Consider the following 15,421-nt stretch of genomic DNA (forward strand, 5'->3'; position numbering starts at 1 on the left):
CAAGAGTTCCCTCTGCTGCAGGGGATTAATGCTTCCCAGAGTCCCAGGAGCAGATTATATTAACTATTTAGAGACATTAACCTGTTAACATCCACGTTCTATGGACTTTCCAGGAACGTGTTCTAGCTCCTGTAATGATTCTTGATTAGCATGTGCTGAAAATGCAGCTTTGGCATAATTCCTCTTAGAGTGCTGTAGGTAACCTGATGGGTGTCCATTAATACTCTCAATTGCTTTGTCAACAAGGAGCGAAGGAGAGAGCCCTCCAACCACAGGGCAAACAAAGAGACGTAGAGCCACAAACTCTCCCATCTACACCCTTCAGGCTTGCTTTTGGACTGTTGGACTGTTGAGATAAACTTTGAATATACTATATTTATTGGAGATAATGTATTGGAATTTCAGGAGCAGGACCACGCCTCCAAACACGCTCCTTCGGGTTGTCATCTAAATAGGTTCCCCCACCCTCCCTCCCTCCTTGTTCTCTATTCTTTAACTTCTTCACTTCTATTTAGTACACGGGGATCTGCCAGGCCCAGGAACCATCACCAGTCCCCTTCGATGCCTTCCCCAAACCGCAGCTCAATTCATGTCAAAGCATTCACTTTTACCTACTAAAACGCTGTCAAACCTAAAATGAGGACGTGGGCCCAGCTAGTGAAATTACACTCTGGTGCTACCAACACAATGGGTAGTTATTCCTGTTATACTTTGAGGTCTGCTGCCTGGGGTGCATGGCATATTGTAAGTCTTGTTTTGAGTCTGTGCATTCACAAAAAACAGGAAGGCACTCAAACGTTGGCGTGGACTCTTGCGCTCATGGTCTGATGATGAACTTTATGTTAGTTGGACCGAAGCAGACCTTAGCATGTGGACAAAAGTATAATTAAAGCTTTAGCCAGTGCACCTGGGGGGCACCAACACGGGAAAAGGAGAAAAGTCCACACAAAAAGACCCCGGGTGACCAGTAAATTTAACCCATGCAACAGTGCTAACCACCATCATGCTCACTGGTGGATGTTAAGATATTAAGTAAGAGGTAAACTGTTTTAGCCAGGAAATACAACTAATGGAAATAACCAGCGGCCTGAAGAGATGTGAGGTGATAGTTTAAATGAGGATGTTTGGAAAGACAAGTTTGTTCTCCAGCTAAAACTAATCACGGGCAGAACTGTTCCTGCATGCGTGAAATAACCGAGAGTAATGAAGAAAAGTTCTCAGCCGAACGTTAACCAGTGCAGGTTGCATCACCAAAACAAACTTTAATGTCTGTGAGTCATGTAGCCCCTCAAGGCTGGAGGACAGAAAACATGTCTCCTGTCAGAAACCAAGCACAAGAGACGCTTTCGGGAAACAGTGTGGAAATGAAACTGAGCAGGACAGGTGAAATGATCAAAATCAGAAAAAAGCTCCTGGGCACAGATGTGAAAAAGCCCTCCCACTCTCCCCTCATAGACACGAGACACTGAGATGTGTTGTGAATCTCTTTGTGGCTGATTTGTCACTCATTCTTTCATTTTGATTGATCTCTCTGGTCATTTTGCACATATTTGTTTTCATTCTTTTCCCCTTTTCCTGGTCGTGTCGAGTCTCTCAGTCATATCTTTTTGTGGTTACTTTACATCTGTGTGTATTATCCTTTTAGCTTTCAGTTTAACCTCTTTCTCGTTAGTAGTGGCTCTTTCTTTGAACCCCTTTCTGATTTTTCAGGGTGATTTTAAAGTCATTCTCTATGCGTTTCTGTTGAGTTCACACCTCAGTTTTTTGGTTACATTTGTTTTTAGTTGTTTGTGTGTCTGTGGTCTTTTTTGCATCTTGTGTTCACACTGTATCTGTTTTGTAAATTGTATCTGTTTTGTAAATATATCTGTCCATTTTAAGTAGATTTAGTCCTTTATTTAGGTTTTTTCTGCTGTAATGTTTCACTTAAATTGTCATTTTATGGTATTTTTCTGCATGCATGTTCATACAGTGATGTCGCACACACACAGTCACACAACAAAGAATGTGAATATGTGGACAAAGTCTTCATTAGTGGACAATCAGGTGTGCCTCCTTAGCAACATTTGTACACTGCTTCTTTGTTTTACTTTTTTTTTTTTTAAATAGCAGAATTTCTTTTTAGCAATTAGGCTTTTTTTCTTCTTCTTTGGTTGGTTTTGTGTTTTTGCATTATTTGGCATTTGTTATTACTGAGTTACATTGTGCTACTAAATTACACTGACAATGTGTAGGCTTAAGAAAAATGAATAATATACACAAAATAACTACTGGAGAGATGCAGCACAGGAAGAAGAGTGGGCCATCCACTAATTAACCGGTCAACATCTACTTAGCTTTTCCTTTTCAAACCGAGCTACTGAGCTTCAGTCAGCTGATTTTAATTAATGTGCAGCGAGGTGAAAACTGGTGGTGCATCTACAATTTCTGAGTAGTGGAGATATGAACATTTATTTTATTTTTATTGCAATAAAACACACACATGCGCTCAGTCAATCAGCTCACACTAATGGCTGATTGTAAGCAGAGTCATGTGTGGTATCAGATTAGAAAAGGACATCAGTGGTATTGCACATCACTACCATTAAATGTATAACAGCACACTTATAGCAGTCAAACTTAACTCCACCTGAAACTGGATCTTATGGAAATTACGTACCTGCGTCAGTTTATTTGGACTATACAGTAAATGATGAGTGAATCTTAGCTTTCGTGCTGTGGAGCTGGGCTAGGATGGAAGGCTAAATTATTAGTCAGCTACTGTGGCATGAGTCAGTCATTAGCAGCCACGGTGCAGAAGGACAGAGTTAATGAAGTGGAGCCAACAGGATGCAAACACGGAACTCAGGGTCATTCGGGAGTTCGGAGGCATTAGGGGAGGCTGACAGCTCTAAATAAATCAGTGTCTTTGCTTTTGGTCAATAAAGTTTGGAGACAATATAATGACTGGACAAAATGTTATTTGGTTTAATGGACAAAGCATTTGGAGGGAAGTTATCTCTTGTTTCAGTTTTCCAATAAATAAATGTTTTTTTATGGTTGTTTTTGCTTCTTTAATTCTTTTCTCCACCCCACCTCCTTCATCAAATGTGAAGGCTGCTATTGAATTCATTCATTCACAATCATTTCTTTGAACTGTTTAATTTGACTCATTATGATGGTCCTGTCATAGCAACAGACTTTGTCAATTTATTATAATTTCAGCGCTGAATTGTGTATTTCTCAACAACACACTGTAACAATATTAAATTGTTGTAATCCACCTTTTCCCGTCTTACAGCTCTTATTGCCTCCTCAGCCATCAAAGGAAGGACGTTCACTCCTTTGAACTCCTTTCTCATTTTTTCTTTATCTGTAAATGTTGTGAGGCCTTTAAGACCTTTAGATTTGCTATTATACAAACAACTGTGGCTAGTTTCTTCCACCGAAATAAATCACTTCTTGAATTTGATTGCAACTACTTGACCAACAATGAATCAAACTGCAAGGAAGGTTCTTTTATAGATGAGCATAAAGGTGTACAGATTCCCTTTAGATCGCTTCGCTAGCCTTGAAACAAATATCTGGACACCTAAGCCTTATTTGAAAATGTACAAATGTCAAATCAAATGTATTTGAATAAAAGGCAGCAAAAAGTTACAAAAAGGAAGTTTGTCAGATTTTAAATCACACTCAACAGTAGCTTTTAGGATCACAGTTACAGTTTTGTTTTATCCTTTAGCTAGCAGGAGTGCTTTTATCACCTGGGCCTGGAAGCATCAGTACCCTTCAGTTCATCCACACTACAGCATCAAGAAACTGACGTCTTTCATCATAGAATCCCATAGGATGCTTTTATGATGCTTTGGCTTGCATGCACTTTTCTTTTAACGTCTCTCCACTGATTTGTCTTCGTGTTTAGGTTTAGGTCATGACACAATCATCGGCTTGTGCCTGTTGAGTTAGTGCTTATCATTTACTTTGTATATCTTCACCTTTTTTTCCCCGAAGTTCCAGAGTCCAAATTTGTGGCCTCTCCAAGCTGCATGTTTAACCATCCAGAGCAGCATCTTTGAAATCATCTGAAAGACCTGATTAATTCATATTAAGGCTGTTAAGGAGTTAACTATTAAGGAGTTAACTACAGAAAATGTCTTTATGTCTTTTAATGCCAAATGTCTTTTAGACACCATGCCAGTTAAAGTGTTCAAGGATACCGAAGCACTAATTAACACACCTACATTAGATCTGACCTTTATTGAATGGCTATGCACCAGTCTTTTTAAGCTGCTGATTGAAGTTGATTAGAAACCCTTCTACTGATCCAGGCGATGTAACAAACTGCAGACCTGGGACCAAACTAGCGTTCATAATCCTTCAAACTATGTAACTATGTTTTTATTTGAAAGATTCACAGAAACAGCACTGGGGAAAGTCGTCATAAGAGAGGCTGGATAAATGCTGCTGGCATTAAAGCAATGGTTAAAACATATTATACAGAATGCAGTTTTTTCACTGACTCTTCCTGACACTTGGAGCTGGAATTCCACAGAGTTACAGCATGTGCTAAAAACAACACTTTTTACACTGTTAATTAGGTGGGACCTTAATAACACATCTGTATCTCCCGGCTACGACTGCAATATATGTAATATATTTCAAGTTCTTGTTGTGATGAAAAGTTTTTTCTTTATATACAGACTGTGGTATAGATGCAACTAGACCCTGAGATCACTGAAATAAATTAGACGAAGATAAAAATGGTCTTTTTGTCATTCTTTAAAAGCAGTACACCATGCTTTTTGTATAAAAAGCGGGATAATAACCAAAACCATTAATGCATTCGTAGTGCGGTTTCCTCCAGTGCCCTTTATGTGGCTGTAGCTCAGGTGGCAGAGCAGGTCAGCCACTAATCAGAAGGTCGGTGGTTCGATCCCAGGCTGCATCCTGGCTGCATGCCAAATATCCTTGGGCAAGATACTAACCCCATGTTTGCCTACTGGTGGTGGTCAGAGGGCCCGGTGGCGCCTGTGTCCGGCAGCCTCGCCTCTGTCAGTGCGCCCCAGGGCAGCTGTGGCTACAATGTAGCTTGCTATCGCCAGTGTGTGAATGTGTGCGTGAATGACTGAATGTAGTGTGAAGCACTTTGGGGTCCTATGGACTAGAAAAGCGCTATACAAATGCAGGCCATTTACCTTTACCTCTACCATTAGAAAGTCTAATGTCTTTCACGCTGATGCTTGTATTGTGCTTATTTGAGGCTGAGATGCTTCATTGAAGCTCATCGAGATCTTTCCTCTTACCTTTTTTTGTTTAACTGTGTGTTGAAGATTGGACTGATGTGTTTGTATGTCACATTTCTTTGTGGATGTTGTGTTTACTGACAGTAGTATTTTGAGGAAAAAAGATCTTATCAGTGATTTTTGCTGCATCTGTCACAGCTACAAGGTCAGAAAATGGTCAGAGCTAACCTGACAGTTTCTCCAGTTGATGAAATATTAATATTATATTGTCTAAATCGTCCCTGTATTTAAAGAACATAATGTGTGAGTAATTTCCATTTTCATAACTAACATAGAAGCACAAGAGGGTAACACAGGTCGGACATTATTTTCTTTTAACTAAGCACCATGCTGATTTCTAATCTTGATTTTTAGACTTAATCATTATTACATTCACAATCAGAATTTCTTTCAGGGAAAACTTTTTTCACTGGTTTGTTTCGGTGTTGCAGTTCTTACCCTCCCTAAAGGTCCAAACTCACTCACGGATTAATTTGGCTGCAGCCAACATAATGAATTTATTATAATTGAATTCATTTAGTAAACAAGGTCAATGAGATGCAAACGTTGCAAAAGGTTTCTGTAAGTAACTCTGTGAAAACGTCACTAACTCTTTGGGATCTTCTGGTTCTTCTTGTTCTGATCACCCCAAAGTATTGGCAATCAGTAGGACTGGCACTGAGCAGTGCTGATTTTCTAACCCTGGAATATTTCTAACATTTTGAGTTATTTTCCAGTGTTAGAAAATCAGCACTGCTCAGTGTTAGCCATTGTTAATCTTCAAAACTGACTAGGTTACTTTTAAACATATAACACTGTCAAAAGTGTTAATTTAACACTCAACAGTGTTGTATTTAACACTCAGAGGTGTGGACCCATATAGACACTCTCCAGTGTTAAATTAACACTGGAGATTTTGCTGTGAGGGACAGAAAAACTGAAGCAGAAAAAGTGCAAACTTCACCAACATCTGATGATATTTTTGCACACTGCCAGTTACATGCAATCACGTGAAGCTGAGATCTTTGATTTCATCTTTATGTTTCTTGTTTTTCTTAGTAAATAATTAAAGCTAATATGCACTCCCATCCAACCACCACTATGGTTGCAGGTCTTTGACTACGGTCCCATCATTACATTTCCTGCTCATCTATGTCCATTGAACTGAACAGCTGGAGACCAGCCAGACTAGCAGAAACCAATTATCAAGACTTGATTGTTCCCCGTCCTTTCCAAAAAATTATATGAAGCCATAAACGTCTTGTGGAAAATTGCATCTTATGAGGAGCTGGCTGCAATGCTTTTGATGAATAGGATTGTACTCTTTTTATTCCTCTTCACTATATTCTCTCTTAGGTAACTTCGGTTTAACTGTTTATGAACTCAGAGAACTTTAATTTCTGCTGTTTTATCCAAGTAAATCATAGCAAAAGAATCCTGGCCTTTATTAGAGATCCGATATTTACAAAGAGCACATGTCAAATAAAATACAGCACTGATGTACTGCCTCAACCCTTGTGTCAAATCAAACACCAAATTGTCCTCTAAGTTTAGTTTACATGATGAGTTCAACAGTAAATTATTGAAAAATTAGCAAATATTTGAGTGAATATTTAATTTTTTATGTAAATCTGGTGAAGACAGTGTTGTTAATATATAGTATAGTCACATGATAAAGAAATCACATATTTTCTAGACTTATGGGCAGCAACAGTTGCTTCTCTAAGGTTGGTGATGTATTTCCTCTTTGACATTGTTTTAACAGCGAAAACTATATTTTTATAGATGTGCTCATATTTGCTGATGATCAGTTAATCCAGTAATTTGATTAGCAGGACATGGCTGCTACTTACCTTGTTATTTCCTGTGGAAGTAGTAAGGATGGAATTCGTTTTTCAAACATTGCTTCTGCATTTTGACTTCATTTTTGGTCAATAAAAAAAGACCTTCTTGCTTTGCTGTTCATTTTTATGTAAGTAGTTTTAAGACCTGCTAAATATACGGTCATTTTTATGATGCTCTTGCACATAACATCTTAGAATTAAGAGAGGCAACATTTTACATGTACATGGCTACATTTTTACAGAGACTTCTTTTAATTTCAGCAGCATAAACAATAAAGTAAAAGAATCCTGAACTGAAATAAAGATGTAAAATATGTAGACCAAGGCTTCTGCGAGTGATTTAGGTTTGGTGTAGTTCCACTGTTTTAAAACCTCAGTGTACTGACTTATTCCCATTACTGTTTCGACAGTGTGGCTGGGAAACTTTGGGGGAAATGGCTCTTAGCCTCAAGAAGCACATTATCCTCATTTCACCTTTTCTATACTTTAATGAAGTCAATAAAAGTGACTCCTTGTATGAATGCTGCTTTAGGCAAGCCACACAAGACTGCTAGCCCACAGTCTATGAAAACAGAATAAGATACAAAGTGAACTTAAATGTTCAATTAATTGCCTTTGAAATCAAGCACAAAGCAGAGGTTTCAAAAACCCTCTCTCGCTCTGACAGGAGCCGGGCCTGAATCCTCTGTAGATACTGGTAAGGACCACACCTTGATGACCTAGTAGATGGCTATATACATGGTTAGACCCCAGTCATATAAAGAGGCCAACTACCAGTTGGAAAGGAAAAGTGTAAATTCTACAATGCAAGTAGTTGCTGTCAGTCCCTAATGAGAAACTGGTTACAAAGAAATACACAGTGTTGCATTGACAACCTCTTTGCAATCAATTTGGTCTGTAGCAGGTTGCCGTGGTTGCCAGTAGTTTTTGTGTTTCCCTGCAAACACTAACAAACTACCCAAGAGCTGTACTGAAACTGTGAAATGTGTGATGTAAATCAGAAACCATATGCCTTCAAAGTAAAAGATGTTCCTTTGCAAATGAGTTAATTGCAGACAAAATGTTTACTTGTAAACAGTCTCTCTTTCTTTATTGCATCACAGATTTTTTTTTAAGTTTCACTACAGCTCAAAGAATGATTGGCAAGTGCATCTTTCATGCAAACTGAGAGTGAAAACTGCAATGTGCCAGCAACCAAAGCAACCATAAAGGGATGTTGGGTGCTTTCTGCTTTTCTTTAAACTTAGCAAGAGCCAGGAGCACCCAGCAGCTCCTCTTCAGGGAATACACATTTTTCTCTAGCAACTGGAGGCTGTCAGGGGGTCACATAGGCCTGTGTGACTGAGGCCTTATTGTACCTGGCAAGCTAGCATTACCCAGGATGATGTTTGGCAGCTTAAATTTACAAATTGGCAATCTTTAAATAATCTGTGTTTCACTAATTGTTGTGTCCCACAAGGTTTGCTCTTTGAGTTACTTATGGATTGTTAACTGGTGTCTTAACTCTATCACATACTTAGGACCATGAGTAAGAAGGGTCGCCTCTCTGTAAATGAGAAAATTTGAGCATCACGACCTTAAAGATCCGCTTAACATCTTTTCAGGTCTTAAGTACACATAAACAAACGTGATCCAAGATCTTTTCACATGACATGTCTTTTGTTTTGAATTTTATGCCGTGCTGCCATTTTTTACAGATTTTGCATTTCTCTGTCTGATGCTTAATACCTACAGTACAAGACAAGTTTTTCTATAAGAAACCTAAAAAAATAAACTATGGACACCTCCAGGTTTTGTTGACTTGCTTGAAAATGAGAGCCATAAAATCATAATGTAAGCATTATGACATGAAGGCTTTTTATTCACCGGGGAATAATCAATACTGGAGGAAATTAAAGGCTTTTCAAGCAGTGTTTCAGAAGAATGTGCTTTGATTTTTTGTGGTATTATTTGATTCATAACACTTTTCTGAACCATTTTATTTTTTGGTTAGATTTCAAAGTTGTATTCTCCCTGTTTTAAATCAATGTGAAGTGCAATATCCATTCTTGATCCACCTGCACTTCCAACATTTCTTGTCCATTCTCATTGCTTGTCGTAGCTTCTTCTGCCAAGACTCAAAATGTCCCACACTGTCATCCCATCATATCCTTGTTGCTCTGTTCACTGACATACTGCATGCTGCTACCAGTTGGTGTTTTCTCTCTGTTAGTGTTGAAGGCATCTCAAATTCAATCTAATGCAGCATTTTTGGCCTGTGAAGACTTCAGTATCCCACAATTTACTGACAGATATATAGACCGTAGATAGTTGGTGTTTAGGTCTGCATGTGTGTACTTACCCACTGAAATGGTCCACACTGCCATGATCTTGATGCGGGCCTTGGTGTGAGAATTGAAGCGGCTGTGGTGGATTGGGTTGCGTATGGCAATGTATCTATCCAGAGAAATGGCACAAAGGTGCATGATGGATGCTGTGGAGAACAGGACGTCCAGATAGATCCAGATGGGGCAAAGATCAGAGGGCAGGGGCCAACCGTAATCTGCAGAAGGGCAGAGAGTACATATTTGTTGAATCTGTGAAAATAGCTTTACCTGGATGAACAATGGTGCTTTAGTCTCAGTGTTCCGGATGATATCTTCCAAAAGGCAATTTCACTGCATTGTATCAACAGTGATGCATTTTAGTGCTGTGTGGTGTCAACATTACATCTTCTGCTACTTGACTGATAAATATCTTTCTTCAATTATTTAAAACTGCATTTTTCAGGTTTTCCCCGAAGTTAAGCTTTATTTACACCTGACTGATATTCACAGACTTAAAATTAAAATTCAGTAGAGACCATTTATTGAGAACATGCCACTTAAAAACGTGTTTCAAAATCACTCAGAAATGGTACTTTTTCAAATACTGATGTTTTTAAGCAACTTTCATTTAAAATCACTCTTGATCTTAACTGTCAGCGCTTGACCAATGAGGTGAATCCATGAATGAGTTTGGGTGCACAAAATTTGGAATTAACAAAATCACAGAGGAGAAAAACACTGCGAGCTGCTGAAAATGTTGAAAAATCTCTGCATAGCATTGTTTCTGGCAGGCCGTAGCCTGAAGCTTAGCCAGTAATCTTGGCAGATCAGTTGTTTTCAAAATCATCAGCTGATTGCTCTGCGGATACTCAGATGAACATCCTATTGGCAAATCTCACAAATCTCACAACCTGCTTCAGCCTGCATACAGTGGGAGCTGTCACTGTATGCAGGCTCATGCTCCTTCACAAAGCCACCTCCACCCTCATTTCTTCCATATCATGCTATTCATGTTCTTTCTCACTTAATTAAAGTCATGTCATTGTTACTGATAAGACAAATCTGCAGCTGCTCTCGCTGCCTTTTGACTTTGCACATTTGTGAGTGGCAGGCCAGGAAGGTCTCAGAACAGAGTCCCACTTCCAAACATAAATTATTGTCACTGAATAATAATCTTATTTTATTTACTCTGAAAGGTCCTCAGAGAACTGACATTAGAAGAGATCATGATATGAAATTAAACTATTTTTCTTGGATTATTATCAAACAAGAATCCAGGTTTAATTTTGTTATAAAATGTGTCTGAGCAGCAGTACAAAGTAACACTCAATAGAATGCTTATCCTTTTTCACAAAGACCATTGAAATTCCCACAAGAGCTTGCATTTAAGCTAGTGGAACAAAGCCTAACCTGGTCATGACCTCACTGTTTTACTTCTTCATGGCTCAATCCAGTTTAGAAATGTAGGTAGTTTAAACCTCAACTGCTGCATTGGAATCTTAAGAATAATATAGTATTGTAATATGTGTAAAATGACCTCATGCTTGGGTATTTTTTTAGCAAGAAATATGCCCACAAGATACCTTAAAAGGTGGTATTTGTGCTTCTTGTTGATATATTTAATTTGCTGTCCCAAGTGAAGTAATGTTAATGCTTTACCAGTATGCTGCTTTGAAGAATTAGCTGAGCCTCAAAGTGAACGGTATGTTTGCATTCTCGTCTTTGCAAGCTTTATGTACTGTTTGAAAGAATCAGACCGAGGATAAAGGAGGCATTAAAATTTGTTTCCTACTGTATCATACAGGACTCAGAGACATGGGTGAGGAAATGGATTTTCTGCTTTTTAACACAGATTGGAGCCTGCTGATGTGGCTCGGGCATCTACACGGAAAGTATGGAACCATGGTGCATAACTGCAAGAACAAGAAAAAGCAGGAGGCATGACACCACAGAAGATGAAACATGAGGACTAACTGGAAAAATACTGTTACGGGGGTGATGAGTAAGAGAACCCAGACGCGGATCGCTCGTTAAGATTGAACAGTGTCTTTATTTACAGTGAAGCAAATCCAAAGTAATCCATAGTGCTAAGTCCCTTCCGTGCTCCCCTCGTGTGTCCATACGACTTTCGTGAACAGTGACGTCTCTCCTCTCGTATCTCCGTCTCACTCGTAGCCTGGAAAAAAGGCAAACAGATGCGGTTAGCCTCCCTCCGCTATCAAACGTTTGTCTAACACTCGCTGAATTCGAGTCACTACCCGGCTTGGTGGAATACTCCAGCGCTGTCTGTCACTCAGCCACACCATTAAATAGTTCTGTCACAATGGTGGATGATTGGCAGCAGCTGGCGAGGAATCAGTTGCAGGTGGGACCACTCAGAGTGGCGGAACTTCCGGGTCGGACATCTCCCGTTGCTACGCAACCGCGTAACAACTACAACGGAGACAAAAACAGAGCGGGAGAACAAACACACACACACAGGTCGCCGGTCGGGGCACCGTCGAACCTGACAGTACCCCCCCTCTAATGGGAGCCTCCCGGCGACCCAGCAAACTTATCAGGGTGCCTGCGGCGGAAGTCTCTCACCATGGCAGCATCGAGAACCGCGGACCGCGGCACCCAAGAACGCTCTTCCGGACCGTACCCCTCCCAGTCCACCAAAAACTGAAAGCCCCTACCGCGGCGCCGGGCATCCAATATCCGTGATACGGAATACGCCGGCGAGCCGTCGATAATCCGGGCGGGTGGCGGGGGCCCGGAGGGCGGGCACAAAGGGTTGGTCCGGACAGGCCTCACCTGGGACACATGAAAGACATTGTGAATTCTCATGGAACGGGGAAGAGACAAACGTACAGTCACAGGATTCAACACGGCCAGGATGGGGAAGGGCCCGATAAAGCGTGGAGCCAGTTTCCTAGACTCGACCCTCAGAGGAACATATTTCGCAGACAGCCATACCTGTTGCCCGACCTGGTATGCAGGGGCCGGAGCACGGCGGCGATCCGCAAGTCTCTTGTTCTGCTCAGCGGTCCTCAAGAGGGCGGTCCGGGTGGCGCGCCATGCCCGCTGGCAGCGCCGCAGGTGGTGCTGGACTGAAGGAACCGACAATTCCCCCTCCGACACAGAGAGAAGCGGGGGCTGATACCCCAGGGAGGCCTCAAACGGGGAAACCCCAGTAGCCACCGACGTGCTAGCATTATGGGCATATTCGACCCACGCCAGTTGATCGCTCCATGATGACTGGTTCGAAGAGACCACACAACGCAGCATCGCTTCGAGCTCTTGATTAGCCCGTTCCGCTTGCCCGTTGGTTTGAGGGTGGAAGCCGGACGACAAGCTGGCCTGGGCCCCCAGTTCCTTACAAAACTCCTTCCACACTCGCGACGTGAATTGGGGACCCCGATCGGACACGATATCTTGGGGAACCCCATGGAGACGGAACACCTGCTGCGTGAGAATCTTGGCAGTATCCAGGGCCGAAGGGAGTTTCGGCAGAGCAACGAAATGAACAGCCTTTGAGAAGCGATCGATCACGGTCAAGATGACTGTGTGACCCGAGGAGGGGGGAAGACCGGTAACAAAGTCCAGTGCAATATGAGACCACGGGCGGCTGGGCACAGGCAACGGACGAAGGAGGCCAGCAGGGGGTGAACAGGAGACCTTGTTTCGGGCACAAACGGGGCAAGCGGCCACATACTCCCGAGCGTCCTTCCCTAGAGTCGGCCACCAAAACAAACGTTGCAGAAAGGCGATAGTGCGGTTTTTACCCGGGTGGCAGGCAAACTTGGCCGTATGGACCCAGTGAAGGACCTTACTTCGGACCGCCGCGGGAACAAACATCCTCCCATCGGGCCCAGTGCCCGGATCAGGTTCCGACCGCTGGGCAGCCTTAATAACCCGCTCTATGTCCCAGGTCAGAGCCCCCACGAAGCACGAGGATGGCAGAATGGGTCTCTCCTTCTCGTCTGGGTCGAGATCCGGGGAAAATTGGCGCGATAAAGCATCTGCTTTAAGATTGCGGGAGCCAGGTCTGTAAGAGATGGTCAAGTTAAACTGAGTGAAAAACAGAGCCCACCTGGCCTGCCGGGCATTCAGTCTTTTGGCCGCTTGGAGGTAGGTCAAGTTCTTGTGGTCTGTCCAGATAACCACCGGATGCTCGCTGCCTTCGAGCCAATGTCACCACTCTTCAAGCGCCAACTTAATGGCGAGGAGCTCCCGGTCTCCAACGTCGTAATTGCACTCTGCAGGAGATAAGCGACGTGAGAAAAAGGCACATGGGTGTAATTTTGCATTCACTCGTTGGGATAGTATTGCCCCCACACCTGCGTCTGAAGCATCCACCTCCACAAAAAAAGGTTGACTGATGTCTGCCTGTACCAACACCGGAGCTGAGGAAAAGAGGTGCTTGAGTCTCACAAAAGCCCGTTCAGCGCCGGGAGACCACTGGAATGGCTGCTTAGGAGAGGTTAGGTTGGTGAGAGGCAGGGCGACCTGACTGAAATTGCGGATAAACCGTCGATAGAAGTTGGCAAATCCCAGAAACTTCTGCAGCTGCTTACGGTTCTTGGGTTCAGGCCATTCCACCACTGCCCTCACTTTGGCCGGATCTGCCCGCAGCCGTCCCTCCTCGATGATGAACCCCAAAAAGGAGACTGTCTGCACGTGAAACTCACACTTCTCTGCCTTTACAAACAGCCGGTTCTCCAACACGCGCTGCAACACCATTCTCACGTGCTTGACATGGTCAGCTGGGTTCCGAGAAAACACAAGGATGTCGTCTAGATAAACGAAAACACAATGATTAATGAAGTCCCGTAAAACATCATTTATCATGGCTTGGAAGACCGCCGGAGCATTCGTGAGCCCGAAAGGCATCACCAAATATTCAAAGTGCCCACGATGCGTGTTGAACGCCGTCTTCCACTCATCCCCCTGGCGGATTCTCACCAGATGATAAGCACTGCGGAGGTCCAGTTTAGAAAAGATGGCAGCCCCCTGAAGGAGTTCAAAAGCAGAGGTGAGTAAAGGAAGCGGGTATTTGTTCTTAATGGTTATCTTGTTAAGACCTCAAAAGTCAATGCAGGGGCGGAGCGTTTTGTCTTTCTTCTCAACGAAGAAGAAACCTGCCGCGAGAGGAGAGGTGGACTGCCGGATTATCCCGGCCGCCAGCGAGTCGGTGATGTAGCCCTCCATTACCTCTCGCTCTGATTTCGAAATACTGTATAGACGGCTTGTGGGCAAGGGAGCGCCGGGTAGCAAGTCTATCCCACAATCGTACGGACGATGGGGGGGAAGAGACTGGGCCTTTTCTTTACTGAACACCTGGGCTAGGTCGTGATATTCAGCTGGAACTGCAGTCAAATCGGGAGGAGCGTCAGGTGAAGATGGGCTAGTGGACGTCTGGCTAACTGTAGCAGAACGTAAACACTGTTCATGACACTTAGGACTCCACCCAGTTATCCTGCTGTTCTCCCAATCGATCTGCGGGTTATGGCGTTCGAGCCAGGGGTAGCCCAAAACTAGCGGAGTGTGAGGAGCCTTGAACAGAAACAGGCTGATTTGTTCAACATGGTTTCCGGAAAGAGAAAGAGTCAAATCAGTAGTGCGATGGGTTATACTGGCCAAGGGGGCACCATTCAGCGCCGCCACCTGGAGGACCTCAGGTAAGGGTTCAACAGGTATGCCCAACGTCTGGGCCAGGGCTTCGTCAATAAAACTTTGTTCGGCCCCCGAATCGATTAAAGCACTACATGGGTGAATACAGGACTGGAAAATCAATTTGGCAGGACAGCTGAGGTGGGGCAAGATGTTTGCGGTAACGCCCGTCAGTATGCCCACGGCTACTGACGAGCAGCGTCTTTTCCCGACTCTGGGCATTTATCAGAAAAGTGTCCTCTCTTTCCGCAAGTGAAACACTCACCCCCCTGAGGTCTTCTCCGTCGGGCCACAGACCTAAAGCTGGCTCGACCGATCTGCATGGGCTGCTCCTCCTCCAACGGCTGTTCCTCCC

The 15,421-nt window shown here is 43.0% G+C and overlaps 1 protein-coding gene across 1 annotated transcript in view; it reads right to left on the reverse strand.

Moving 5' to 3' along the window:
* Positions 1-15,421, reverse strand: part of htr2aa (5-hydroxytryptamine (serotonin) receptor 2A, genome duplicate a) — a 108,449-nt gene that overhangs the window by 23,247 nt on the left and 69,781 nt on the right. The window contains exon 2 of the mRNA XM_086265717.1: positions 9,447-9,647. Within this exon, the coding sequence (XP_086121843.1) occupies positions 9,447-9,647 (201 nt within the window). The remainder of the gene's footprint in view (positions 1-9,446; positions 9,648-15,421) is intronic.

The sequence above is a fragment of the Aulonocara sp. 'chitande type north' Nkhata Bay genome, linkage group LG16 (assembly GCF_057382095.1).
Source record: "Aulonocara sp. 'chitande type north' Nkhata Bay isolate Kocher_YH1m ecotype deep benthic linkage group LG16, A_spYH_male_GT1.1, whole genome shotgun sequence".
Taxonomy (NCBI): domain Eukaryota; kingdom Metazoa; phylum Chordata; class Actinopteri; order Cichliformes; family Cichlidae; genus Aulonocara; species Aulonocara sp. 'chitande type north' Nkhata Bay.